This window comes from Ixodes scapularis, unplaced genomic scaffold, assembly GCF_016920785.2.
Source record: "Ixodes scapularis isolate PalLabHiFi unplaced genomic scaffold, ASM1692078v2 PGA_scaffold8__174_contigs__length_109621045, whole genome shotgun sequence".
Classification (NCBI taxonomy): domain Eukaryota; kingdom Metazoa; phylum Arthropoda; class Arachnida; order Ixodida; family Ixodidae; genus Ixodes; species Ixodes scapularis.
In genome coordinates, this window is record NW_024609883.1 from 107,386,889 (window position 1) to 107,414,632 (window position 27,744).

Below are 27,744 nucleotides of genomic sequence, written 5' to 3' on the forward strand. Positions count from 1 at the left end.
AATAAGGGAATGCAGAAGCCTACAGACTACGTACGCAATAATCTGAGAGGGTTCGACCTTCAAATTCAAGCTGTTCGTCTTTTTTGCCATTATATTTATGTTTCGAAGGCGTATCATTAACGAAACAATACTTTTAGATTTCTCTGCTGGACACAAGGCATACAATTTCCCTCGTATGCTTGATTCGTCGTTTATGTAACAACTCCACTCAAAATCCATCTCACTCCTTGAACCTCTTTATAAAGAATCATGCCACTTTAACACTAAGAGCTTCGAACATACTTTTGGGTCAACATCCGCATTCACTAACTCTTCCTTGCCGAGCGCCATCAAACTCTGGAACGGTCTTGCAGAGGCCGCTGTTTCTATTTCAAATGCAGAAAACTTCCGCTCAGAATTAGCAACCATTTTCTTTAGATAATTAACAACCCCAAGTTTCAATAAAGAAAATGTTTTAGGTTGCATTATGAAATATTTGAGAGCTCAATTTATTTCCTTTCTATGTGCTTGTGTTGCTCATACTAAAAGCCTGAATTCTATTAATACATATAATTTTTTTATGGCATTATGTGCTGCAGCCAGTGTGTGCTTTTCAATCTTTGGTTCATGTGTAGTCATTTAATTTCTGTTTTGTTCATTTTTTTTATCAAGCTATACCACCTCCCTTTTATTTATGCAATTCTGAAAGGCTTTTGAGGTATTCTGAATAAATAAATAAATGAAGCAATAAATAAATAACAGGCATGTCCCAAAAGTAGATTTTGAGTTCGAAGCAAGCAGTGGTTTTGGCCAAATATTTTCTAATCAAATATTGAATAGTTTCTCCAAGCCTTTCACTAGTGTCCACCCTGCTTGAACAAAACCTCAGCTGAACTTGTGAAGGTTGGTCCCAACATTCCACTTGTCCACTTTTAAGCTCAATTAATTTTAATATAACTATATTAACTGAGGCATGTAAATGACGATGTCACCACTATCCTAATCAAGGAGATCTATATATATCTGCTTGGTATAGACACTTTACACACGCGTGAGATTAGAGCCGCCATTGCTAACCGAGATACTGAGCCACGAAGGGGGTGCGTTGATGAGCCTCCACATAAGCCTGTGGCTGAGGAGCAGGGCACTGAAGTTGATTCTGAGATCGTCCTTTTGTGGTGACAACTCAATCTAGACGCTCTAAGCATCCCAACAAACCCCAAATTACAATTGTGCGCAGCTTATTTCCTCGTTAAAAGCGTGTTCAAAGATTACGACATGCCCTTTTTGGGAACTTCCGAGTGAAGTGGTCGAGGAAGGGCGCTTGTCAGCGAGTTGCAAGCGCTGGCTTTGCCCCCGGAGAAAAAGAGAAGTCTTATCCAGGTGTGTACCTATCAGACTCTCTTCGAAACAAGTTATAATAAAATCGTTCGGAATCTGCGTGTATTATAGGGCTTTCATTGGTCCACACATGTAGTCCGTGAGGAAAAAGAGTTCACATGTTTTTCTACTGCCCTGAGATGAATAAGCAGTTTTGTAATATAGGACTTGGTATATGTGGGAACCAACATATTTTAAGAAATATCCGACCAAAAACAACCTTTTTCAAAACTGACTTCAGTGCCACTTTAAGTACGCTTCTCACCGAGCTCCTGTGCACTGCAGGGAAGCAATATCCGCGGAGCCCAAGAGCTCCGCAGGCATAGCTTTCCCGCAGCACACAGGTGCTCAATGAGAAGCGCACTCAAAGGGGCTCACCCGCCGCAATCAACACTTTGAAAAGTATGAATGTCATAGTTTATCTCTGCGCACATATAGAATTAGTTGAAACTACTGTCGGAATTTTCACGCAGCACTAGAAGACAAACATTAGAGCGGGCGCGAGAGACCCACCGTCCAGGAGATGACGAGGTTGTCGGAGCGGTCCCCCCGGCCCACCACCTTGTCGGGGTTCTTGTGGGGCACGTCCTCGGGGGTCGTGCAGCGGGACGAGGCCCCCGAGGGCAGGGAGGGCCCGATCTTGTTGCGGGCCACCACCCGGAAGGTGTAGTTGGCCCAGGGGCTCATGGACACCTTGAACTTGGTGTCCGGGGCCGGGATGTTCACAAAGGCGTCCTCCCAGGTGTCCGGGCTGAAGGAGGTGTTGTACTGGATCGAGTAGGACAGGATCGGGGCCCGCCGGTCTCCCGTGGGCTTCCACTCCACCAGGGCCATCAGCGTGTCGCACTCCACCCGCACCATCTGGGGCGGGTTGGGCACGTCTGCCCCAAAAGCGCCAGTCAGGACGCACGCCTCCCTTCGCTAATGCGGAGGAGCTCGACGCGCGCGTCTTTGTTGGCCGGAGGGGCGCCGTAATATTCGAAAGATGCGACCATTTTTTGCCCACATAAAGCGGCATGTTAGCGTCGCATCATGTACGATCCACGGACATATGCAAGCGGGCTAACGGAGGGTACGAGATAAATTTTTTAAAAAATCTTTAAAATCAACGAAAGAATGTTGCAACTTTCATCTTCGGTGTCTTATTAGGACGCTATAATGATTTATTCTGAACTTTTGTTACTTGTTTCACTTTACAAGTTTATGATAACGAACAAGCGTGATAACGCACAACCGAAATGCAACCTAAAAATATCCAGGTTTCGCTCGTCAGGAAGCAGCTCAAGACTTGAGTGCTGCAGGCCTACTGGGGAGGAAATTCCCTATAAAAAGTGACCAGACGTTTCGAAACCTGCGTGGTTTTTTCTTCACGAGCGACTGAATCGCAAAGGGTAGCAGCAGTGGGGTAGCGGCAGCTCTCGGCTTCTTCGTCTACTAAGAGCAACCTGTTTATCCAGAGGCGGTCCTTCGTTAATTGTCTTTGTCAGGTCAGATTCCTTTCTAAGACCTTTGCATTCCAGAAGTGAACAGTGCACATGCACAGCTTTGACTGGCACTCAAGGTGTGTGAGCTCCTAAGCACCAGTGGTTGACTGCATAGAAACAGAAAGTAGTCCACGGTATATACTGGCTAACCTGAGAACTAAACCCACGGGGCAAGGAACCAAATCATTTGCTCATGTTTCGGAAGCAGTGCTCGGCTGACGCAGTGCAATGCCGATGCAGCACTCTTATCCTCTGATTAGTGAATAAAAGATTACCGATTGATTGATTGGCCAATTGTTCGAGGAAGCCGGCGGCGCCTCACCTTGCACGGTGAGCGTCGCCTGTGCCTTGTCGCCGTCGAGGTCCGTCTGTGCGAGGCACGTGTAGACGCCCGAGTCCAGCTCGATGGTGCGTGTGATGGTGAGGGAGTTGTCGCTGGCTTGCACCATGCGGGCGTCCGCATCCGGGTCCACCAGCTCCCCGTTGAAGAGCCAGCTGATGCGCAGCTCCAGGCTCGGGTCCGCCTCCGCATTGCACCGAAACGTCGCGCTCTTGTCCGCCGCCACCTCGTAATTCTCCGGCGGCTGCGTGATCTTCGTCTTGCCTGCGCACCAGAGCCCAGAGCTCCACCACCCGTTCTCCGGCCCTCCACTACGAACATGCGCAGATGTCTAAACCATGGGTTCTCAAAACTGTGTTCCCATGGGGCTCCAAACTGGGCTCCCCTAAACAAAGCGTCTTTCAGTTTAAGCACTATCTTAGAGTACCCGAGTTCCTCATTCGCGCGTAACTATGATCCAAAAGCTCTTTAGTACAAGCCTTATTGTTTACAAGTTCTGTAAGCTTCTGTTCTGCTCTAAAACAAAGCTAAGACCTGAAGGGTTCCTCGGCTGCATTTGAGACAAATGGGAGTTCCTCGAGATTAAAAAGTTTGAGAACAACCGGTCTCAACGAGTTCACAAACCGGCATTGCCAATTTGTCAGGAAAAAGAAGCAAGCTAACGAGGTGAGAACACCGCTGGCGTTTCTCATTTACTGAACGGTCGTTCACGCGGGCTGTTTGCACTCCCCAAATTTTGTCTTCGCAATAGGCACAGTCGACAGTTTTATGATACAATGCTCAAGCGACTGTCCTCAGCCAACTCTCACAGTTGTCTAACGAAACGCAGAAGGAAACTTTCCTTTCTTCACACCCTCAGCTCGCATGCTATACAAAAAGAGCGGACTTTACCAAACTTTTCATAGCTTCCCCGACATCTTTCGTAGAGCCGTTGGCAAAACCACTCTAATTCCCACCGTCCACAGAACATTTGTGAAACGCTCAGTCAGGAACCTCGGGAGGGGCGTACAGTTTTTGTTAGGGGTGTGCGAATACCGAATAGTAGTTTTCGAATCGAATACCGAATCGAAACAAGAAAAAAAAGCCGAATATCGAATCGAATATCGAATAGTGATTTTATTTGTAGGAATTTTTCAAAGTGTGCTGCAAATGAGACTATTATGTGTGCAGAGTATGCGCCTGGTGTAGAATATGCATCTTGTACGGAAAAAAAGCAAAAATGTAAAAAAAGTTCTGGTAAAAAAAATAAAAGCAGTTGCTGTTGGACATTGGCCACTAAAGATCCAATTTTATGGCGCAAACATAATCTATCTACCCTAAACGTCACAAAAAAAAAAGTTACAGCCACGCGTGCCATTTTTTTCTCGTTAAAAGCACAACCTAACACCGCAACTTTTTTAAAAAAAATATTTGTGCATCTCAGAAAAGGGGTATTTTGCGATATTTGGTCTTTATTTTAAGGAAGAAAAAGGACACCGGGGATTTTATTTCCCATAAACAGATAGGTGTTAAATCAGAGTAAACAGGCTTAAACAATATAATCTGAGGCAAGGAAACAAAACTTGGTTAGGTGGCGCAAGTCACCGTCCAACTGCCGCCATGCATCCATTTTTCCGTCTATATCCTGTTTTAGAGAGCCTCGATTTAAAAGAGGGAGCAAGCGAAACTGAAATTACGAAGACTGCTCCAGCGCAGGTTGGTCGTAAGTGCGCATGTGTTGTGTTGTTGCGTGGAAAGAAGGCGAGCAATCAAAAGAGCGACGACGCCTGCCCTGCCTGCCCCATCCCGATCGACGCTTTCGTCTTTTCGTCACCTTCTCGCAGTTCAAAATTCAAACGCGGCTATTGAACGGGTGGAAACCCTCTCAAATCTAGGCACACTATTTTTCCGTTCCGTTTTGTTCCGAAACAGAATTTGCGGCTTGCGGCTCCAAAAGAACGACGACGATAACTTGGCTGGTTTCATCGGCGTGGTTAAAGGCCGACTACCAGACTGGAGATTCTGCAAGGCACAAGATCCTCCTCTCCATGGGGGAGGAGGAAACAGGCAGTGGTGGGCAGGGTAGAAAAAGTAGAGGAGGAATCGGGAAAAAAGTGGAAAACGCGAAGTGTCCGTCGGCTTTTAACGTAGTTTTCTTTGTGTGATCGTGTAGTCGCCGATTTCCGTGAATGCGGCAAGTGTGTTCTACATTGGCGCTAGTGAAAAAAAATTAGTCATGGCGCGGCGTAACGGGATGTTTCGGTTGTGATTCATGGGAAGATTGTGTCACGATCGTGAGTAAATCTGCGTGTAAAGTTCGTGGCGATCGTTAATTTTCTTTTTTCTAACCTGCGCGTTAGATTTTTGTGGAATGGTACGACCAAGAGGTGTTTCTCGCATGGTCTGTCTAATATCACGGCGCTTACATCGGGAGAAAGAACGGCTTTTTTGTCAGCTCCGCGCCGACCGCGCGTCTTTGGCCGAATATATTGAATATTCGAGTGACCGAATACTAGGAATTCGATTCGCGAATCGAATTATTTGGGAACTTTCTATTCAATTCGAATTCGTATATTCGAGTATTCGTACACCCCTAGTTTTTGTTTTACGTCGCCAACACCCAGTATGAAAGGTTAACCTGTGAGAATGCAATCAAATCGAATCCAATTGTTTGTCCAGGCAGAAAACTCACAGAAGTGTGGAAAACTGAGCCAGCTGGTAACGATTCGTAGTGAAACAGCAAATGAAACGGAGACAAAAGAAAACACTACGACAGAAATAAAATGGGGAGTTTTACGTGCCAAACCATCTGGCGTCTGGCACGTCCCAGAAGAGAACCGAGAAGTCATTTCGCTTACCCGGGGCGCCGTGTAACCAACCAAACGTTTGTTGCACGGCACCCTCTCCGCAATAAGCCTCAGTCGGACTGCGGGCGCCTCGACCGAGAATCGAACCCGCCACCCGGACGTTTGTAGGCTGGCGCTTTGCCTCGGAGCCACCGAGGCGGCTCCGCTAAGATGAGAGAGCATGCTTGTCCGTTGTACGCGTCTTCTCTCGTCCCCGTTTCCCGTACATTCAGTTTTATGACGCCCGACTCACCCTTGACTTCGAGGGCCCCCGAGGCGGAGGCGTCGCCAAACTTATTGCTGGCGTAGCAGGTGTACTCCCCCTGGTCAGTGACCAGGAGGTCGTCTATCTGCAGGTCCCCGCTGTCCAGCACCTTGTAGCGCCCTCCGGTCAGCTCCTGCGTCTCCTTCATCCACTTCACCTCGGGCCGGGGGGCCCCAAACACCCGGCACCGCAGGGTTGCCCGGGACGTCACCACCGCCAGCGTCAGGGGCTCGGGGGCCTCCACGATGCTGGGGGGCAGCGCTGAACCATACCGGGGCAAGAACACTCCGTTGCACGGCACACCTCGACAAGCACCGCAATCAAAGGCTCTCGCCTTGCACAGCATTCTTTAGCGAGCATCACAAATCGAAGGCTGTCTAAAGGTTCCCTGGACGGTTAGCTACAGCACGCATCGCAAATCAAAGGCTGTCTAGGGGTTCCTCGCACAACACGCTTTGACGAGCGTTGCAAATCGAAGGCTGTCACCTTGCACAGCATGCTTCAGCGAGCATTGCAAATCGAAGGCTGTCTAAAGGCTCCCTGCACGGCATGCTTCAGCATGCATCACAAATCAGACTGTCGCCTTGCGCAGCATGCGTCAGTGATCGACGCAAATCGAAGGGTGTCCAAAGGTACCCTCCACAGCATGATTCAGCATGCATCACAAATCGAAGGCTGTCTAAAGCCCGTCATAATGCTCGTAGATATTACAAGAGACGCGGTGTTCACTGCAAACACAATGACAGAATATCTGCGGACATGCCCTCAAGAAAGTTCAAAGAATGTTTGCTTCACACATATGTAGGCTTCGAACATTTCTATGGCCAGAGCAAAGCCGCGATCACGATACATGGTACAAGAGACACAGCGATCGCTGCAGACATAACGACAAAATTATACGCAGATAAACCTTGAGCACGTTTGAAGCACATTGTAACTTCACGGGAATTCGCCCGAGCGAGGTTTGTAGAGCGTACCGAGGACGTTGAGGTAGAAGTCCTTGAAGGCGTAGCCGTGTGGGTTGGAAGCATTGCACTGGTACACGGCCGTGTCCCGCTTGGTCAGGCTCTCCAGGGTCAGCAGGGGGCCTTCCACCTTGCGGCGGGGGTTGGCCTCGGCGTCTGCAAAACAAGGGTTCGCATTGTCTCGGCAAGTCCACTCCGAGCGGGCTTTGAGGGCAACTCTGTCGCGGCAGGTAAGTCGGCCCCCACACCCACTTTCGGTGCGATCCTGCTAAGCTATAAGGTGTCGTTAGCAGTTACGAATCAAGTTACTGTTATAATAAAATTACGAAAGATTTAGATTAAAGAGACTCGAGTACGGGTGGCCCCCTCGACCAAGATCGATCGGCTCCCACTCTGGGCTTGAAGGCCAAAAGCTCTCAAGTTTTTAGCAGCGAGGGTGATATTTTTCCGTAGTTCCACGGTTGTCCATTATCGCGCTCATTCATGTTTTTCTGGACGCTCAGCTGGCACAGCCGCACCAATCGCAATATAAATTGGTGGAAAAAAAGTGAGAGAACAAAAAGTGAAGGCAATGCATTCTTGGTGCGTTATAGGGCGCCAGAGGCACGAGTTACGTTTTTCTTACGCATATTGCGAACGATTTTCTTTTAGTTCACTCAACCCAACTCTAACAGCCCGTCGGCGCACGAGGAGACACTGGCAATGACTACTACATGAATAGACGCCCCCCTTCCCCATCTTACGTCCCAAATCGCAATTACACGGTCGCACCTCACCAATGTGGTAATGCCCCCAGACCCGGAGAAACAGTCCTGTTGAGTAGTTCATTAAAAGAGAAACGAGAGAGGAGCAGGAGCTGGAAACTTTAACAAAAAAGCTCCCAGCAAGCTTCAAAGTGGCACATTTCACTGAGAGCTTCAGCACCTTTGGGGTTAAAGCCGGTTCACGTACTTGAAACTGCTTGTGACTGTTTGCCTTAAAATTTCTTTAAACCTCTTACAACGCAAGACTTGAGCCATCTACCTAATGACTTTCTTTAAAAAAAAAAAAAAAAAAAAAAAAAAAAAAAAACTTGCTGACAATGGTTGCTACAAACGTTTAATTTCTCATAGATAGCATGTACATTTGATCTCTTCACTCTAGTGAAAAGCAGCTCAAGGGCCACCTCAGAGGCGGCGCCAGCGTCTTCTCTCGTCGTAAGAGATTCAAAGCACTCTGCCGTAACCAAACTTGTGCGTGTAAAAGTGTCTTTAGTCTCTCGGCTGTCCTCGAGGGCAGAAGTTTCCCAAAGAGGGCGCCACTCACTCTGGAGGGGGACGCCGTTGACGAACCACTGCAGCTTGGGCTCCGGAATGCCTGAGGCCGAGCACTCGAAGGAGACGCTCTCCTCCTCGGCCGCGTTGGTGTTCTCGGGGGAGCGCAGCCAGTAGGGGGCCGACTCCACCTTCACGTTCATGGCGTGCGACTGGGCCACGCCCACGCCATTGTTGGCCTGGCACTCGTAGGTGCCCTCGTCCTCGAAGCCCACCGAACGGATCTCCAGCGTCTTGCCGTAGTTGGTGTAGGTGAAGCGAGACGAGGCTGCGCTCGAGCCTCGCTTGCTCCACGAGATCTGCGGCAGGGGCCTGCGAGAGACGCCACGGCCCTTCAGCTCGTCGACGCCACGAGTGGAGCAAGTTAAGGGGGCACACCCCCTAGGGGGGTCAACTTTTGAACCCTTGTCTTAAAATTAATGAAATTTACAGGGTAGGCTGGTGGTCATGCTAGAGGGTGTATAACAAAGTTTCAGGTCTGTCGGTTAAATGAGAAGGAAATAAGAGTAGCTTCTATCAGCAACACGCCTACGTTGTTTAGTTAATCTATCGTTAGAAAATTATTGCGATATTAAAGATTTTTATTTGCTAGATATGTAGCAGAATGCCTAGAGGGTGCGGCTATGGAACATTTTTTCTAAAAAGTAATTCATTTCTATAAATTTTCTCTTCTGCAAAATTGGTCAACTTTTTGGTCTTCTGTGCCTTCGACAAAATGTCAACATTTTTTACAAAAGAAATCCGTAAAGTGACAAAAAAGTTCCATAGCCGCACTCCTTATTAAATTTCAGTCAGGAAAAGAGAAGAATGAGCTTTCCCTGTTTTGCCATTATCAAACGATAGATTGACTAAAATGGAACTTATACCAAAAAGTGGAACGGAGAAAAATGTGTTCAAAGTGCTCCAAACCCTACCTTTTCTATAGCTTTGGTGGACAGAAAATAATTTATAAAAAATTAACTATACAGTGAAAATTAATGAAACTTTTTGGGAATACTCTCTAGATGTTGGTGGATGTAAAGATGTCATTTTTCAAAATCAACTTTTTTTGCGGAAATTTTTTTTTCTGGGCAGTGTCTCCCCTTAAGATGGCGTTCGTAGGCAGTTTGTTGGCTAACGCGACCGGAGAATGTGGTTTGTCCACTACAGAGCGCCGTTCCCGGACGGAAATAAAACAAGAAAATACCGTTGGACGTCTGCCAACAAACCGAGAAAAAGGTTAATCGTCTGCAATGAACCTGCAACGGAGCCAGATCAGACGTGAACTGAAACTGTGATTCTCCGCTACCTCAAGCTGGATGCCACTGACAACTCGCGCTTCGTTTGCAAACCTCGAGTTTTTCTGCCATCATACGCAAGCCGACGTCGACCGGTGGTTGACGGATTACTAAGGGCAAGTACATCGGAGGCTGCGAGACCTCTTTCGCTATTACGTGGTGACGAGATGTTCTCACCAAAATATTGCGCGTTTGCAAACTCGCAAACTGGTCGAAAATATCTCCACCTGCTGATTACATGCAAGTTACGGTGCCGCCGCCAATCGGCGGCCGAGGACGCTCTCGCCTTGACCAAAATCGGACCCCAGGCATTGTAACGGCGTTGAAAGAAGTTCCTGCGAGAGAGAGAAAAAAGAGTAACTTACGAGCCCCCAAAGATGCAGTAGAGCTTGAGCTCCTGGCCCTTGAGGGCAACCAGGTTGGGCGGCGACAGGTACTGCTTGATGGGGGCGTGCTCAGCCTTCCCGGCGCTCGACACGGGCTCAACCCGCAGCTGGATCTTGTTGCCGATCTTGTACTCTCGCCGGAACACGGAGGTGGCGCTGCACGTGTACACCGCATCCGCCAGAGCGTCCCCCCGCTCCACCTGCGCCACCCAAAGAAGACCGCGCGAGACGCTCAGATGTTGGCAGACAACGTCGTGCAATGCAGCCTCTCAATTTGTGAAGCCAACTCTCAGAAACAAAACAATCTGTAATACTCTGGCGTTCTATGTCTGCACTTCAAACGCCTAAGGGAAAAAATGAAAGCCGTTTACAGCCCTGTGACGCCGGATTACAGCGCAGCTCTTGAGGAGGAGGATGGAATCGTACTGAGGTATAGGTGACTCCTTCAGGTCATGTGACCTCGGGGGGGGGGGGGGGGGGCGGTTTCCGTGATATGGAGGTCATGTGACCTTGGGGAGGTCATGTGACCTCGCAGTTACACCGACGCAGCTCAAGCCGGAAACGGGCCCCTAAGAGCTACACTCTAAAAAGCAGAGCATCCGAGAGAAGACGTGGGACAACTGAAGAAAAGAAGCAGACAGGACAAGCGCCGACTCACAATGGGCCTTTTCCGAGTAACGAGTCCCATCCGGGGGGTTGTCTGCTAACTATATATGAAGAACAGCACAATGTTCACCTGTCCGTCAGAAAACATTAGCATCAAACAATTTTATCACTTTTCATTGCTTTTAGTGCTCCAGGCTACCTACCCATGCTCGAAAAAGCATTGTCGAAGAAAACGAAGGACACGCAAAGATAGATGCTGACTCGAGCACTGCGTGGGCCTATTTTTTTCGACCCGGCCTGGGCAACCTGGTTGTTAGTTTTACCCGACCCGTATCCAGGCCTGATGGGATGCCTCCCTGACCAGGCCCGGCCCGGCCCGATCGGATGCCTACCCAATCAGGCCAGGCCCAAGCCCGGCTGGGTGAGAGGCCAAGGCACACACCTCGTCTTTTAGTTCAAAGCTTCCCTGGGAAGGTGTTGGTGCATTTGATTCGTATAGCATAATTTACATGAAAGACACAGTCACATCTCAGTCACGAGGTGAGCCTTTGAAATCTTACACAAATACAATGTTTTTTAAGAGTGCAGCTCTAAGGCGCCCGTTTCTGGGTTGAACGGCGGCGGCGGCGTAACAGCGCATTGTATTTTAGGACGTTTCCCGTAATGATGTCACACGTGACGTCACGACTGATGTCACAACGGTAGTAAGGGTCACGTCACGTGTGACGTCACCTTCATGACGTCACACGGGCATACCCTCCCTCCGTACCCTCCCCTCAAGAGCTGTGCTGTAATTCGGCATTACGGAGAATTGTAAATGTCTTTTTTCATTTTTTTTTTTAAACTCTACAAATTTATCTTTAAAAAAGCTGTGAAAGTTACACTTATGCAGTTTGTGCAGGTGAGTTATATGGCCAGGGGGACATAGTATAGGGGCCTAATCATAACCACCAATTCGCTAATCAACAGGTGCAGGAGTTGGGCAACATGGTTTGCAAGAGGTGCAGGCTCCATACTTTGTCTCACCTAAATACGGACTAACTTGAAAAACTGATATGCGACAGATTCGCCTTTGAGCCTGTGAGGTTCGTCCACGTCGAGGGTGAGAGGAAGGGTAACTCCAAGTGCAACTGTGGAGCGGTAGGAGGAGCGAAGGAAGGAGAGGGCGCCTGGCCGATAACGCACCCTGGAGAAGTGCAGGTCCCCTTCGGGGTCGGCCGTGATGCGGGAGGAGTTGACGTTCCTCAGGGCCCCGCTGCTGTACTGGATGAGCCAGAAGATGTTCGGACGGGGGTAGCCCGTCGGGGGGTTGCAGTCCAGCGAGAGCGGGTCCCCCTCCACCACGTACACCTCCTTGGTGCTCTCCTCCGCAAAAGAGTTCAGCTCTGCGGGCAAGGGAACCTCAGTCACCCCGTGTGAGACAGACGGTCCCGACGCTCCAGGAGGCAGACGTTTTGAAAAGGCCGTCTGCATCCCCTTAAAACAAGCACAAAAACACCTAACAAAACAGAGAAGTGGTCGTAGGCCCACTAAAAGCGGCTCACAATAAATGGGACACCTATAGCTAAATAACACGAGTGGGAAGCAATTATAAGGTTTTTAACATATGGCTCTTTTCCCATAGTGAATGTGTTTCATGAATGTGTACTTTCTTACTGTTCTTAATCAGAAAAAAAGAAGTTCTCATTAACAGAAAGCAAATAAATTCATGAAAGTAATTACGGGAAAAGAGCCATCTGTTGAAAACCTTATTATGACAGGCATATTAAATATGTAGTTACCTGGATTCTAACCAATAAAAGTATATAAATAGACGTCATTAAGATGCTTAGTATCAATAGAGAGAAATAAACCAGGAAATCTTTTTTCCCTGAACAATTGAGTCAATGTTTCCATAAAAACAATCCAAGTCCCAAGTCAGAAAAAAAAGGCACAACTTTAATGATCTAAGGAAAGGTATGGAAGTCATTTGGTAGAAGTCTCCTGTCAAACTAAACTTCAGCAACCTGCTTTCCCAGCTCGCACCACTTTCCCAACACTTCCCACACCTCAGCTAGAAAATCCAGAACTCCACAAAGCTTCCCCATCGTTTGAACATCTCGGAGCACAAGCAGACGGACGACAACCGCCGCAAAAAGGCCACCGACCCGATTTGCGGAGGAAGACCGAGTTGGACACGGAGGTGCCGTGGAGGTTGGAGGCAAAGCACTGGTAGAGGCCCTCGTCCACGTCGTCCGGCTTGGTGAAGATGAGGGTGCCCCGGCGGGGCTGCTGCGAGATGCGCTTGTCGTACGACACGTAGTCGAACTCGTTGTTGTTCTTGGTCCACTTGTACTCCGGCTCGGGGTTCCCCTGGGCCTCGCACTCCAGCAGGAACGGTTTGTCCAGTTCGTCCTGGGACACCGACACCTGCGACACACCCGGAGGGGCTCAGAGGCCGCGCCAATGCTCCGTTACGGCGCTTGGAACGCGTCTCCGACCGGTATCATTAGTGTCCCATTCTGCCCAAGCATCTAAAGTTGTCCCAAAGCGGCGACAAACGACATCACTAAAGCCGGACTGTCGTGCGCTCAGATGTCGCGGTCCCGCAGCTAGTCACTCGCATTCAATTTACCCGCACCTCCTCCACCAGCCGCACACTGCCATATTCCATCTACGAGCGCAGCCCATCTCTAGACACAACTTGAAGTGCATTGCCCTGTGCTTGTCTGCACTGCGCTACACTTATCTGCACTTGTCCAGGCTGGTGCGGGTAAATCGAACGAGTTCATTGTTGTCGCAACGTCTCGACTCCTGGCTGCCAAAGCTTCCACGGACTTTCGAGTTAAAGAGTGACCTACGATGGAACAGGCGTCTGCCAATTTCACCTCGGCTACTGTACCACTGCAAGGATTGTGGCAGCCAATGGAGGGACACCCTTATGACGTCGTGAGGCTGAGATTGAGGTGCCACAAGTGAGGACGCGATAAGTCGGGGACACGTTCCAGGCACCGTGCCTCCAGTAAATGACGACGTTCGTTCGATGGATGAACGCTTGCGTACGGCCGAATCCTTTTAATTGGGTGCTGGCTTGCACCATCCAGCCAGTGCGAGCTCACCGCGACACACTATTCCGCAGGAAGCTCAGTTAGGAGCTACTATGTCGAATGAGCAAATTGAAAGATAAGTAAATGCGAAAAATAAAACAGGGTAGAGGCAGGCGGGTTTAGACCAGGCACTGTGGAAAGTTGAGCACTATGCAAATGATACAGGGTGTCAGAAAGAACACAGTTTTGCCTTTTTGATGCTCGACCTTGCACGAATAAAGGTATATAAAAAGGTAAGTTACACTTCTGAATAAAACGCCAAAATAAGGATATACCCACGTCGTTTATGTTTATGTGAAGGTACAACTATCTTTTTTTTACATACTAGTTGCCCAGATCACAAGCACTTAACGGAATGTATGATTAACTTCTCCATACCCGTGCACAAAAAGTTCCCTTTAGTTATGTGCAACCGATTCAAACAAACGGACAACATGCGATCATATCTCCATTCTGTTTTGTTCAAAATTGACTTTTTGATGCACCCTCATACATGCCACGGTCTATTTGCATTTTTACCATGTTCAACCGAAAATGGCTAGTTGCACCAAATCAACCCTATCAAGCAAATTCAATTTGCAGAAAACTGATAAATAAAAGAAAAGGCACTATAAGAGGCTTGAGTAAACCAAATAAAATTTAACAAAAAAGAGCTCCAGAAATCAGACTAGTCGGAAAACATTTTGACAAGGGCGCTGCTCGCATCTGCTGTTGTGGAAGTTTCCCGGTATTTTTGGCTCGCACCCAGACAGAGGATGGACCCCAGAACCAAGTTTAAGAAAACAAACAAAAGGGCTCGTTCCTCAACAGAAACATGTTTGAGAGCAAAATGCCAACATATTTAAAATATGTCTGCCTGTTTGGATGAAGCTTTGTCCTGTCCCATGACTTTACCATAACTGCAAAGAACTTACAACTATACAAAATAACTGACTGTATACACATTCCCAAGTACAGCCTCAAAGCACCGCCCGTTGCATACCTGCCATGAGGCCGGGTATGCAAATGTCTACAGTCAAACCAGTTTATAACGATCAGCAGGAAACGCTAAAATCAGTTCGATATAGCAAAAACCATTTACAACGAACTTCCACGATCCGTTTGTTGTAAAGAGAGAGCTCTTTCTTTCTCATATCTTTCTTTCCGCCTTGTAACAATGCACTGGAAAGATTTTTTTTTCTTTTTTCCATACGTGCAGTTTTTTTGGTTTTTTTTAGCTTATTTCCCCTTCTGAATTGCTTCTCTTCGTGGGCAAATGCTTTGGGATGAAAAGTGTTTATTTTTGTGCGTGCGTGTTGAGTACTACTTAGCTTTCTCCCTTTCTGAATCGCTTCTCTCTGTTCAATTTGGTTTGCAACTTGAGCTTTTGGAATTTTCTTTCTCTCCTACTTTTTTTGGAGGGAAGGAACAGGCAAGAAGACAATTGTTTGTGCATTTTTGGAAGCCTTCCCGGGGGAAAAAGTTCGCTATAGCCGATATGTTGTTCGTTATAAAAAAAAATTATGTGCATTTTTATTGAAATTTTTTGTGAGTTCGATATTGATAATAAATCACTGTACGTGAGTTCATTCTAAATGGGTTTCACTGTATATGCAACTACAACCAACAATTAGCAAATACTCCTGAGAATGCAAAAAGGCACTCCAGGGTTCCATTTTTTTTCTTTTGTTGGATGAAATTCCTCTAGCATGGCGAAACAAAGTTCCTTAAACTACACTACAAGTCTGCATCTGTTGATTCAAATGACAAAGAACAGGTTGAAGAACCTACATACCAAAGGAATCTTTATGAAAAATTCCTCACTTCTGAATGCCCGTCGAGAAACTACTCAGGTAACTTCATTACTGTATGTCCTTTTACAAAGTAAGCTTTCGCACGACTGGCTCGTTCAGGCTTTTCAACAGAACAGTGCGAGGATCGACTGCCTAATAAGAACTTTTCGCAGCCAAAACTATTTTAATTGCATTCTTTCCTGCTCTTTAACAGGCAGACACCAAAGCGGGAGAGAGAAAAGAATTCAGTTTAAAAAAGAAATAACTGGTTAGATAAGCAGGGTCGCCAAGAGATAGTAGACTCAAAACATATTCCCCAGAATGACTGATACAACGCTCAAGGAAGCGAACGTAAGCGCTTTCTCGAGATGCGAGAAAAGCAACTTCTACGCTTTCCAAAGCTTGCTAGACAATTTTGAAAACGAGAAGTGCCTAGACCCTACAACACCATACACAACAATGATGATGGGGTCCCAAAACGTAGCCTCTACCGTTTTGTTGGTCACAACACCGTGGCCGCAATACAACCCTGCTACAATTTCCGTGACCTTGCAGCACGACTGTACATAAACGTATACGGGTATTGAAATCGGCTCAGTGTTCAATACATGTCCGTTTATACACAATCGCATAATCTAAACTCTATTAAAAAAAAAAAAAAAAAATCCAGCCGTGTACGACTTTTGACAACACAAAATGAGATCAGGTAGAATCTAAACACTAAGGTCACAGCACTCGCCCGGGGTGCGCATTGCGAATCTTTAAAAAAACAAAAAAATAGTATATAATGATAGGAAACACGACTTCTGCCCTACAGTGCAATTTAACGATAAGCAGGTAGGCGAGGTTCGTGGATGTGAAATCGTACGAATCCCGACAGATTCGATCGAGGTACCTGGTAGAGCTGTTCATACTTGGGCTGCTTGATCATAGTCGGCGGCGACGGCACCACCGCAGCGACGGCACCGACCAACGCCAGAAGCCAGGGCAAACGCGCTGCCGGCATCCTGGAAAAGCGGAACACTTCTCAGTCCCAAAGAGCGACCGGCTATATCAGTCGGCGCTCCCGGCGTTCCCCAAGCAAACACACGCAGGACGACGATAGCGCCTGATCCAACACCGCGACAACAACAGCGTCAGAAGCGAGCGGTTGCTGCTTTTTTGACGACGATCTGAGAAGCGCGAACGATGTTTGAAAACCGACCGCACCCCATGTCGACCGCACGGATGGACGAGGCTTCCCCGTACGTAATGAGCGCCGTTCGACGCCAACTGCGGCAGTCCTTGAGAGCAGTCGCGATCCCATTGCGAAAGCACAGGTGGGAGCCGGAGTCCCGACTCCGCCTGGCACCGCCGCAAACCGCCGGCGTTCCTCACGGAGGAGGCACCGATGACGAGACCTAAGCCTAAATCGGTCCCCCACTATCCGATCGCTTCTTTGCGAGCTTCGCGATGGGAGAGACGGCTCGGGGTATCGTGGCGGCGTTGGCTGGGGATGAAAAAAAAAAGGGGGGGCACCTGGGTCCTGTCAGGGTGGGCTCAAGACGGAGCTTGCACACGAGCCCCGCTCGAGCGACTCCCCTCCACGTCCAAACAAAAACAGTACGGACGGCGTTGACGGCGTCTCGGCAGGCAGGAGCCGTTGCTAGCCAAAACGACTGCAAGTGGAACGGGAGGCGGAAAAGTGTGACGTAGCTCGACAGGTATTCGTGATGCCATCGTGGGCGTGGCCGCGTGGTGGAAAGGGACTTCGAATAGGGGAGGGTACTTCGCGCAGGCTCGCAGTTTCGCGTTTTTTTAGAGCGATGGATGGTTCGTGCCCTGTTTGTGCCGTTTGGGCGGTTTCGTTCGGGTTTCGGTTGGCGTGGTCGATACCGAAAAACCTTGAAATAACTGAACGCCCTCAACACTTTGTTGGGTAAAAATTGCCAGCAGCAACGAATGAGCTCATTATGGTAAAGCAAACAGAGTAGGAAAAAAAAAAAAAAAAAAAAACTGGATTGAGAAAATTATGACGAAAGTAATCCCCGGAGGAGGGGAACAAGAGGGACAAAGGACAAACATAATGTTAACAATGTTTGTTTGTACTTTGTCCCTCTTGTTCCCCTTCTCCAGGGATTACTTTCGTCATTCTTGTCCAGCTAGCTTGCACCTTTGCATTTAATTGCATTATAATAATAATGAGAAAATTATGTATGCGGCAAGAAGCCCTCACGCAACAGAGGAGCACCGCGAACTTTTCGAAGTGTGGACGGTGTGGACCTCACACTAATTTTGGCCGCCCCAACCTCTAGCTCGTGTCAAACCGGCTGATTTTTGTATTGGCGAAGCAGTGCTCTGATTATATATGTACCACATCCCGTGTCTCATCTTGTATATTTAAATGACGTAAAACATTGCTATCGAACAACTGGTGCGTGTCAGTGGGTGCATGATGCATCATTTCGAATAACCCGTGAAGTGAACTTGGGGCGTGCTTTTATGAAAATTGATAAGGATATATGTTATTTTGGACCGCTGCATAACATAGAGTTTCTTCCCGGAAGAGACCTAAGCAGGGCTTAAAGTCTCCCGTAAGTTGAGGGGGGTCCCTACAAAAAAAGGTGGGGGGAGGGGGGGGGGGGGGGGGGGGTTCTGACGAGATGTACTAGATGCACATAAAATAAACCCCAATGCTGACTATACCCACGCTGTAATCCTCAAATTGCTAATCCCCAAATGTCACATCCCTGAAAACAAGCTATTTTATTCCAAGATATGATTTTGATTTAACTAATGCTGGGGACTTTAAGCCCTTCCCTAAGATACACGCGGTCTCGACGTGGCTACGTTTGCATAAAGTCTCAATTGTCGCAAAGGGTTCTCGCTCCTTATGTGAGCAAGAAATTGTGAGGGGAGTAAAAAGAAGGGGGGGGGGGGAGGGGGGGGGGCAGAAGTTATCTATGCATTCGATCTCTGCTGGGAAGACCAATCGGTATTTTAATGTCTGGCTCGGTAGGCTGGGATAGTTCACTGAGGGTATTCGGTAGCTTGGGTTGACAAGAAATCGCCACGAACACTCCGAGTCGACTACGGTCACGATGTGAGATAGATATCTCACACCGTGACCACGACCAAGCTGAACTACATTTGAAAGCCGCGCCACGCGCGCGAGTGCGGTGGCGCAGCGGCGGGAGGCGCGACGATCGGGTGTGGGTGAAGGGGGTGGAGCAGGGGGGTAAAGGTGGGTGAGGAGGAATGGCTAATCCCGTGCGCCATGGAGAATAGAAGGGTAGGAGAGGGCATGACGTTAGCCGCGTAGCCTCCACAAGCCATGCTCCCTTGACGCCTCGCCTCTTTCTCATTTTCCTCCTTACTCTCCTCACTCACCTTGCCAACGTGACCACATCACGTGACCGTAGCTAGCCTTCGTCTTACTGTAGGCTACTAGAATACACCACAGTCTAGCCTTCGATCTGATAAAAGCTACCGGACGGAGCGCGCGCAAGCCTGCAAGGAGTCCTTCTACAATCAACCGTCCATCTCACACGTGACTTGTCACGCGCACCAATCGCCAGACAGATCTGCGGTCACGCTGGGCACAAAATCGTTTAAACTTTTTATGACTAGGCTTCACCAATATTGCAACGTGCCCCCTCCTAGTACTTCTAACCTCCTTGCCGTGCGCCGACATCCTGGGTCCCGAGTGAACGAACGCAAAAGAGAGCGACAAAACACGAGAGAAAGAAAGCAACGTTGCCATGGTAACGCGAAGAGTGAAAACTCTTAGCAATATAAACAGTGATAATTTAACGTTGTACACTAAATTATGAGCTATTCTAACGCTTATAAAAAGCAATAAACTCATTACGCTGCATTAACTTCCCTTCTGTCGAAATCTCGGAAATCTGGTGGTTGCGCAGTTTCGTATTCCTCAACCGCGCCCAGCCGCGCCCCACTGGCGAAGCCGGGTATATGGTTTAGTTTAGCGTTAACGCGAGGCCGTACATCTGCGCGCTTTTAAAAAAGAAAGCTTCGAAAGGAACGTGAATATCTTTCCACCGGTAAGTTCGTGAATTGTTGAAGTTCACGAAACTGCTCTGATGATGTAACCGTGTTTGGGACCCAGAAGGTCTGCCTGCATAATTGTCATTGAGATCAGTGGCCTGCATGATCCGCCTACAGAGGCTAGAAAGGCTAGCCTCTGTAATCCGCCGCTTGCGGCAGCCAGAATGTATGGAAAAATGGCGGACCTTTTCCTCTAGAGTTAGTATGTATGATCTCTATGGGGTGGAGTGGTGCACCACATAGAGATCAGTGTGGTGCACATTCAAATTTAAATCCCTAGTAAAAAGCAAAACATAAATCTATTCACCAACTTAAAAAAGATAAATCACAACGCGATATTTTCTTGGGGTTTGCCGCAATAAGGAAGCTTCTATTCTTTACGCATCATCTAAATCATTAGCCACGCACAGGTCAAGACAATCCCGAAACAATCCACAGTCGTCGCTACGGCAGCTACGGTCGGTGGTTGAATGGTCGAGCTACGAAAGCACGCTACGGAGCAAAAGGCGTTTTAAATTCTCATCGGATCTCGCAACAATTCACTCCCAAACCGGCTATTCGAGCCGGTAGCGAAGCGTCCATCCTTCGGTGAAACTGCCGGTGTCCAGGAGCATGCGGCTCCGTTGTCCAAGTCGACCGGCGGCCCCAACTTGAGCGTCGTCTGCAGGAAGGAGCTATGTTCCTTGGACGCGCGTTGGGAGCCCGGTGGCTGGCAGCGTCGCGCCGCTACAGCAGCGGTCTTCGGGACCTGATGGGCTTCGCCGACGAGTCCGAGTACAAGTCGTGGTACGCGCGGCACCCCGAACTGAGCAAGCTCCCCGAGGAGCGATTGGCCGCTTCGTGCCGCTCGCTCTTGGGACGACTGCCCGGGGCGCGAGGTCTGTGGGTTCGTCCCTTCAAACTACCGCGAACCACTCCACGCTTTCTTTTCTCATCGTCGCTTTCATCAAACATGGTCCCTTCTTCCCCGAATTCACACGCAATATGATAAAACATCATACGAAAGACACTGCACTGCGAACATGATGGCGCAGAAGTTGTTCGAAGTACAGTATGTTTGCTTCATGCACCTATAGACAGTTTTTGCGTGACCAATGTGACATCAAGGGAAGAAACGCACCTCATCTGCAGGCTGTCTTTTGTATGGAATACCGTGCTTTAGGGAGCCTGTGTAAATCGCTGGCTCCAAGGCAGCTGAAACCGAAGTTAACGGGACACATACAAATGGCATTTTTTTGTGTTGAAAGATCTACCGCTCTAATGCGCTGTTTTACGTAAAAATTTATGCTGTTTTTTTACTGTATCGAGGCTAGATTTTTACTTTGCTAGGGTTCTTAAGTCAAACTACCCTTCATCTTTCATTAACAGGGACGGATCGAACAATTTAGACAAGTACACGAAAATAAAAAAAAATGAATTGAGGAACCACTTTTTTTTTACATACCTTCGTGTATACACCTAAATTGTTCAGGCCACACGCATTAAAGAAGGGAATGAACGAACTAGCGCTACTGAGGCCTCCTGTGCAGTAACCTTAACCACTTATCAATTTAAAACGCAACAGCTTTTGCCGGAGGGTATTGTCGGTATTACTAGTACTCTTGCATACAGAGTGGGATACCGAGTCCGAAGAATACGTTAGAACTGCCAACTCACAGAGATTCAACAGCGCGACTAAGTTCCCCAGGAAATGCTTCAGCAGGCGAAGGTCAGGATTGGGTCAAGACGCATCACCGGGTGTTGCAAGGAACCGACTCGCCCACCCCGTTGAGTGGCTCCTAATATACCCTCCTCGTTGCCACGACAGTTGAAATCTTGGGTATCAGAGCAACCCACTTTTCCCAAAAGGAGGGCGAGGAGGATAGTGCGCTGGCGTCATCTGTCGGCCCATTAGCCAATTTGGTGTCGATTTCACTTTTCAACGTTGCACTACTTTATTGAGCTAAGGAAAGCCCGACTATCTGTAAAAATGCTGTGGAGATGTGTAAAACCTTTTACAAAAAAAGTATAATTTTTTTTTTATAATTGCGTAAAATCTACCGTGCTTTTATCTTTTTTTTTTTTTTTTTTTTTGTTATAGATTTTATATAAGTATGTGCTTCGTCCTAAAGATTCGGCCGAATTCTGCAGCGCACATCCGGGCCCATCCAGCCCTGCTGACGGTGTCGGAGGCATCGTTGGAACGGAGGCTCTCGCTGCTCGAGGAGTGCAAGGCGCTTCCCCTGACGCTGCTCTCCTACCCGGAGTCCCTGCTGCAGTACGTGGTGAAGAAGCTCGGGCTGACGGGCCTGCGCAACCAGCTGTCGCACATGACAGAGCTCCTGGCCAGCCGGCTTGGCTTGGATGAAGTCGGCGCGCTCCAGCTGGTCGAGAAGCATCCGTGCTTGCTGACCCAGGAGCCCGGCCGACTGGAGAGGGTGCTGGAGCTGCTGCTGGGTGCCGGGGTCTCCAGGGAGGCCATCCTCAAGGTGGGCGACCTTACGGTACGGTGTGCAAAACGCGTCTCCGACTGGTGTGTTTATCGCGCCCAAAAAAGTGGTCCCTCGATTTCCGCCTGATGACGTCAAAAAAGTGTCATACTGTTGCCAGTCGCGACCCTGGTGGTGTCCCAGCAGCTGTGGTGGATGCAGCGGACGCCTGTTCTGCTGCGGGTCGCTCTCCACTGTGACAGTTCACGGAAGCTACAGCGACAGGCAACAGCATGACACTCTGGCTTCTGTGACGTCATTTGTTGCCACATTGGGACCACTTTCGATGTATGGGCGGGATAGGACGCTAAACACACCAGTCGGAGACGCAATCCAGGCACCATACTTACGGTACGGTGTGCAGAGCGCGTTTGAACAGTGAGTAGAGAGAAAGGCAGCTAGCTTTGCATCTACCCACCAATCATTCCAGTCGAAGCTCGGTGCTCTGTCATCCCCGAGTGCTCTCGTCTCATCCTCTTCCTCAGTTTCCACCCGTTTAGAGCAGTTGAGAATTTGTGTCGCAAGCGGTGGTTTCTTGGCGCAGCACATTCCTTGCGTAGCATTCCAGGCTATGCCTTCTTGGTGCGTTCCTGGCGGGGCTTGACGTTGAGGCCCTCCACCTGCCTACGCCACTGGTGTGGTGCACGTGTTCGTGCTAAAAAAAAATATATTCGCTCGTGGAAATGAGTTAATGTCGTTAGGCTCATCGGTGAGAAGTTCGCCCATCGCCTCTTTCTTAAAATGCATAAAACGAAGGAGAAGAGCAGCACTCAAAGCTTTCGTCCTTGATCGGGTGCGAGCGTGTTGATGGGACATTGTACACTCCCCAGGACCCCTGGGTGTTCCGGCACAACGAAGAGGTGATGCGAGCGCGGGTGGAGCGCGTGTCCCAGGCGGGCACCCCCGTGCGTCCCTGGATGCTGCGCTGCCCCGAGGAGACCCTGGAGCGCCACCTGGAGCGCTGGAGTGCCCGGCGTACGGCTCTGGGACCCCACACGGACACGCTGCACTACCTGGCCGAGCGGCTGCGCTGCTCCGGGGCCTACGTGCGCTTCCTGGCAGACCGCAACCCCCGTCTGCTCACCATCAACGCACCCAAGCTCAAACAGGTGCGGGAGTGTTCGCACCTCAGCTCCGCATCCTTTAACACTTCGAAAGCCGGGTCCTTTCTCCCGCATGTACAACGCAGATTTCGGTCCCACACGGAAGAACTGTAGCATGCTTTAATTAGTATATTTATTTATCAAGACAGGTTACACTGGCAACATTGAAAACGTGACTACAGGGGCCCTAATCTACACGGCAAGCCTAGCGGGACGGAGGGACCGGTACATCGCCGCCTGCTGCTATTGGCCAGCTCTGCACCGCCAACCAATCGCAGCAGGCTGCAATATCCCGGTCCCACTTGGTCTTGTTGCGTATGTTAGGGCCCCAGAAGTTGTAGTTTGGGCAGTACAACCTCTTCCCAATGGGTTACAAGAAGCTCGATGGTGTAAAATAATTTCTGGAGCTTATTCTAGCGGAACGAAAACAGTGCTCGACATACTGCGTTTCCTAGACTGCACGCTTGACCCGCAAGTGTTTCAGCGTGCAGCGTCACTTCACTAGAAAGCATGGGGATAATTCGAATCTGGGTTTCAGCGTCGCCTCCGTTTACTGTTTTCTCAATAGCTATTCTGAATACCCAGGAAGGGTAAATCTTGGGTATTCTGAAGAAGTAGTTAGTTTGGGCAGGTACAGAAACCGCCGAAGCTTGTCTTTTAAAAAACACTGAACTTGCTCCCAAAACATTTCTTTTAAGTGCCTGAATAAGGCTCAGAGGATCCGAATCTAAGAAAGGAAGTAAAGGGGACAGACAGATCCTGTCGAAAGCAGTCGTGTCTTGGTCAAGCCTCCTGAGTAGAGAGCCTAGATTTCAATTTTGACCGCAACTTGAGGGGCGCGTCTATAGACGCGCTGCACTTTTTTTGTTGTTGGGAAGCTCATTTTGAAACACTCGCTCGTTTTAGCGTGCGGGGAGGATGTGCCATCTATCCTCGTGTATCGGAAACATTTTGTTTTAAAAACGACGCATATATGGCAGCACAGAAAAAGGTTGAAGACTTCTGTATGACATTTTTGACTGTTTGTTTGGAAAATGGCGTCCAGCAAACGCCAGCGTCCCTTGAACGACGAAGAAATCGGTGAGCTGCTGCAAAATACTCAAGGACTTTGACTGCGATGTTGATTTTTCGAATTCAAGTGAATGCTCCTCTGGATCGGACATGGGAATTGAAGATGACACAGCGGAACAATTGTTTATGGCAACACCATCAACTTCGAGTTCCGCTGCAACCTGGCAAGATGCCGGTACGGTCAAAGATACATACCCGATTGTCGGAAGCGCCTGGTTACACATTCAACTTGATATCAATAAATTTGTTTTAGGTTTTGAGATTATTGTTATACCTTCAAAAGCTAGAGACACCTAAAAAAAATAAAAAAACTTCCCATTTTACAAATATTTTTGGTCAAAAAAGTTCAGAGTTAAGGGGCAACCATTCTCCTGCGTAGAATGGTTACAGGCATGCGTGCAATACATACGAGCGAGGAGACAGAGACACAGTAGCAGACAACCATCACCCTTGCCACCTCCTGGCAACTTCTATTGCAAACGCGGCCAAATTTTCCACACTGCAGCTATCAGTTTCCGAGTGCAATCCACTGCCGTATGTCATTTTACACTTGGGGATCCTACCAATTTTCGAATTGTTCTCACTGTCATGTTTGAAACGTAACAACCTAACAACTGTATTACTGCATCCTTTCTTGGTGCTAGTTAACACGTATTTTGACGTTTTGCCCCCCCTTACATAAAGCCTCCTCTAAGTGAAACGAAACCGTGCAACCCTGATCGGGCAGTTGGAGACACTCAGCAATCTAGGCAAACTACTGCCGACTCAACGCCGACGTAACCTTGGTCCCGACCGCAGGTCCTGGACCTGCTGTTTGCAAATGGCTACACCCCAGAGCAGGTGTGCCTGTTCCCGCGGGTGCTGAGCTGCAGCCTGGGGCGCCTGGAGCGCCGCCTCGGCACCCTCCGTGCACTCCCCGGCGCGGGGGAGTCCGCCCTGCCCTCCCTGTACCTCCTCAACGCCACCGAGAAGGAGTTTGTTCGGGCCTGCCGGCGGAGGCTGCTCGAACAGCAGCTGTACTCCCGCCAGGGCTGACGACGGCTGGTGACACTGCCATTGAAGAAACTCTCCTCCTCGTCTTCAGCGACAGTGCCACAGTGACGTGTCTTACAGGGGCGTGTCCGCTGCTCCCCTCTTCGTTCGGCAAACTTGCTGCGGCGACGCGTCTTCGAGGGGTGTGTTCGCTGTTCCCCTCTTCATTCAGCAATGATGCTACGGCAACGCGTCTTTCACCTTTTTGTACGCCGACGTTCCACTGCCACCACCAGCATTCAGCGGCCGAGGAGGATAGGAAACTGACGGGAAACTCAGTCAGCTATGGATGTGAACGTCGCGACATCCCGGTCGCCTGATCTGCCATCACTCGCAAGAACTGCATCCAGGGTCATAGCTTTGTGGTGCGTGTGGCCTTCCATACTACGGTGCCTGAAACGGTTCTTTGACCAATGTGTTTGGCGTCCCATACCACCCATGCATCGAGCCGGCCTGTCACGATCCTGGCTGACAGGCACGTAGCCAGGGGGGGGCCCCATGGGGCCTGCCCCCCCCCCCCCCCCCTTCCCCGAAATCTTCCATTTTGCTGGGACCTCCTCTCCCCCCTCCCCTCATACAGCATTTTGTCATGGGTGGGCCCCCCCCGAAACGAAATCCTGGCTACGTGCCTGTGCAGTTGGTCGTGGGAGTTTCGGCAAATAGACGAGCAAACGCGATCATCACTTCCGTGGACTGTCAAGTTTGAGGGCAGCCTGCAGCACGACGGGCGTCTGCTGTGTCTACGTCCGCCACTCTGCCTCCGCCAGGATATTGGCCAGCAGTGGCGCAATGCGCTCGTAGCGTCGCAAGGCAGAAATCGTGGGGACAAGGGTGAATACGGGGTAAACGCAACAATCGAAGGTTGCTTCCAAGGAACCAAACGCCATTCCTGACTGGGTTCAGAGGCGAGTCCTTCGTTTAACGATACTTCTTTGCAGTATCTTGGTCACCAGTAACGTTGCAATATAAGAGCAGCGATAGGATTATCGAGTATTCTTCCAAATGAGACTCGGCCGAAATCGTAGAGGCTACCACCCCTATGCGAGAGTTACGTGTACAGTTCAATGGCTGATAGGTTTTTATAGCTTCACATTACTTACAACATTAGTCATCTGCTAGAAGAAAAAAACCCTAAGGATCTGTAGTTGAGATAACATTGGTCATTGGCCAATTCTGTACTACTATATCTAGAGGGAGCAACAAAAATGGTACACTTTTGTAATAGTTGCAGCAAAGTTTTCTCTTTCCCACAGCGGACGGAGCCGTAATGCAATAAAAAATGAAGATAAAGCTTTTTAAAAATGTGTGCGCACAAGCCGGATGACTGCAACACTGCCACCGCTAGTTTCTCTGCCGCAGTGCGCACGTGTCGTCATTTGTAAAGCACACTCAACAGCAACCAGTTCTAAATATCAGATAGTTCGCTCGTGTTGGATTTTAGGACTGCTATTTGATGGTATCTTAATATTATTTAGACTGATTGGGAGTGAAGCAACCAAAGGGTTTGAGTTTTACCTTACAAACAAGGTAGAATTTTGTAATGATCAAGTTGTAAATATGAAAGTCTGTGGGCTTGTATAGAGGGAAGAGCCTGTTATAGTTATTAAAAGTGCATTATTTTGCCTCTATTTCGTCAGTCATTATTCCTTCAATTTCCGAGCACTACTATTGGCATTCAATGACTACACTAACCGTATGTGCAAGGCATGAGGTCAGAAAGTAATGTATCGCTGGCTTCAGGTGTCTTTGGCGCATTTGTAATTCTTTACATGGCTAATTTGGCTAACTATGGTTTAAAGCCAGTCATAGTGGGATGATGACTGGCTTCTTGTCTGGTGATAACTGGTCTCTTCTGTTTTTTATGCATTCAACACTGAACAAATGACCTTGCACCTGCATCACAGAGAAGTGCCCGGCACGAAGAACGTTTGTCTTCTACATTACCTGTGGTATCTTCTGAAACATAGCTTACTATGTATATGAAGTGCAAAACAATACCACATTCATGTGTAGAGCTCACTGAATTACACCATTCTAAAGTGCATACTAGAAACGAAAATAAAATCCAGTACTTGGCTGCTTGTAGCCATATCGATGCCAGTAGGGTTAAAGCAATAACCTGCAAAAAGCACACAATTGCAGTTATTTGAACGTGTGGTGCATTTATTCGCTTTATCATACGTTGGAGGTAGCAATTATTTTTATTGAGTTGCACCTATTGCAAAATGAATGCCACTGCTACCGAACCAAAGCCACACAATGTCCGGAATTGCTGCTGTCAAAGAATCCGCTATTATGGAATGGTGAGCGAACTGCTAACAAACTTCCTAATACAGTCCGTTATA

General features: G+C 48.6%; 2 protein-coding genes across 3 annotated transcripts in view; one reads left to right on the forward strand and one right to left on the reverse strand.

The window, feature by feature from the left end:
* Positions 1 to 17,346, reverse strand: part of LOC8034694 (neuroglian) — a 35,277-nt gene extending 17,931 nt beyond the window's left edge. The window contains exons 1-10 of the mRNA XM_029979320.4: positions 17,197 to 17,346; positions 16,574 to 16,685; positions 12,968 to 13,229; positions 12,006 to 12,205; positions 10,194 to 10,414; positions 8,544 to 8,863; positions 7,251 to 7,394; positions 6,262 to 6,534; positions 3,166 to 3,447; positions 1,873 to 2,240 (exon numbers count right to left, since the gene is read on the reverse strand). Coding sequence (XP_029835180.2) covers positions 1,873 to 2,240; positions 3,166 to 3,447; positions 6,262 to 6,534; positions 7,251 to 7,394; positions 8,544 to 8,863; positions 10,194 to 10,414; positions 12,006 to 12,205; positions 12,968 to 13,229; positions 16,574 to 16,684 — 2,181 coding nt within the window. The 5' untranslated portion in view covers position 16,685; positions 17,197 to 17,346. The remainder of the gene's footprint in view (positions 1 to 1,872; positions 2,241 to 3,165; positions 3,448 to 6,261; positions 6,535 to 7,250; positions 7,395 to 8,543; positions 8,864 to 10,193; positions 10,415 to 12,005; positions 12,206 to 12,967; positions 13,230 to 16,573; positions 16,686 to 17,196) is intronic.
* Positions 17,347 to 20,143: 2,797 nt separating this feature from the next.
* Positions 20,144 to 27,513, forward strand: LOC8034693 (transcription termination factor, mitochondrial). 2 transcript variants are annotated; one of them, XM_029979321.4, is made up of 4 exons: positions 20,144 to 20,603; positions 21,856 to 22,193; positions 23,024 to 23,302; positions 25,166 to 27,513. In XM_029979321.4, the coding sequence occupies exons 1-4, from the start codon at positions 20,402 to 20,404 to the stop codon at positions 25,400 to 25,402; spliced, it is 1,056 nt and encodes a 351-aa protein (XP_029835181.4). In that variant the 5' UTR covers positions 20,144 to 20,401; the 3' UTR covers positions 25,403 to 27,513. The 2 variants fall into 2 exon arrangements, with proteins under 2 accessions (XP_029835181.4, XP_042142529.1); XM_042286595.1 differs by lacking the exon at positions 25,166 to 27,513 and adding an exon at positions 24,342 to 24,542 and having other exon boundaries at positions 20,175 to 20,603.
* Positions 27,514 to 27,744: the final 231 nt, after the last annotated feature.

Coding starts and splice junctions, on each gene's coding strand:
- LOC8034693 (XM_029979321.4), top strand. CDS start 20,402: ATGTTCCTTGGACGCGCGTTGGGAGCCCGGTGGCTGGCAGCGTCGCGC. Junction 20,604..21,855: donor ACGACTGCCCGGGGCGCGAG/GTCTGTGGGTTC, acceptor CGAATTCTGCAG/CGCACATCCGGGCCCATCCA. Junction 22,194..23,023: donor CCAGGGAGGCCATCCTCAAG/GTGGGCGACCTT, acceptor TACACTCCCCAG/GACCCCTGGGTGTTCCGGCA.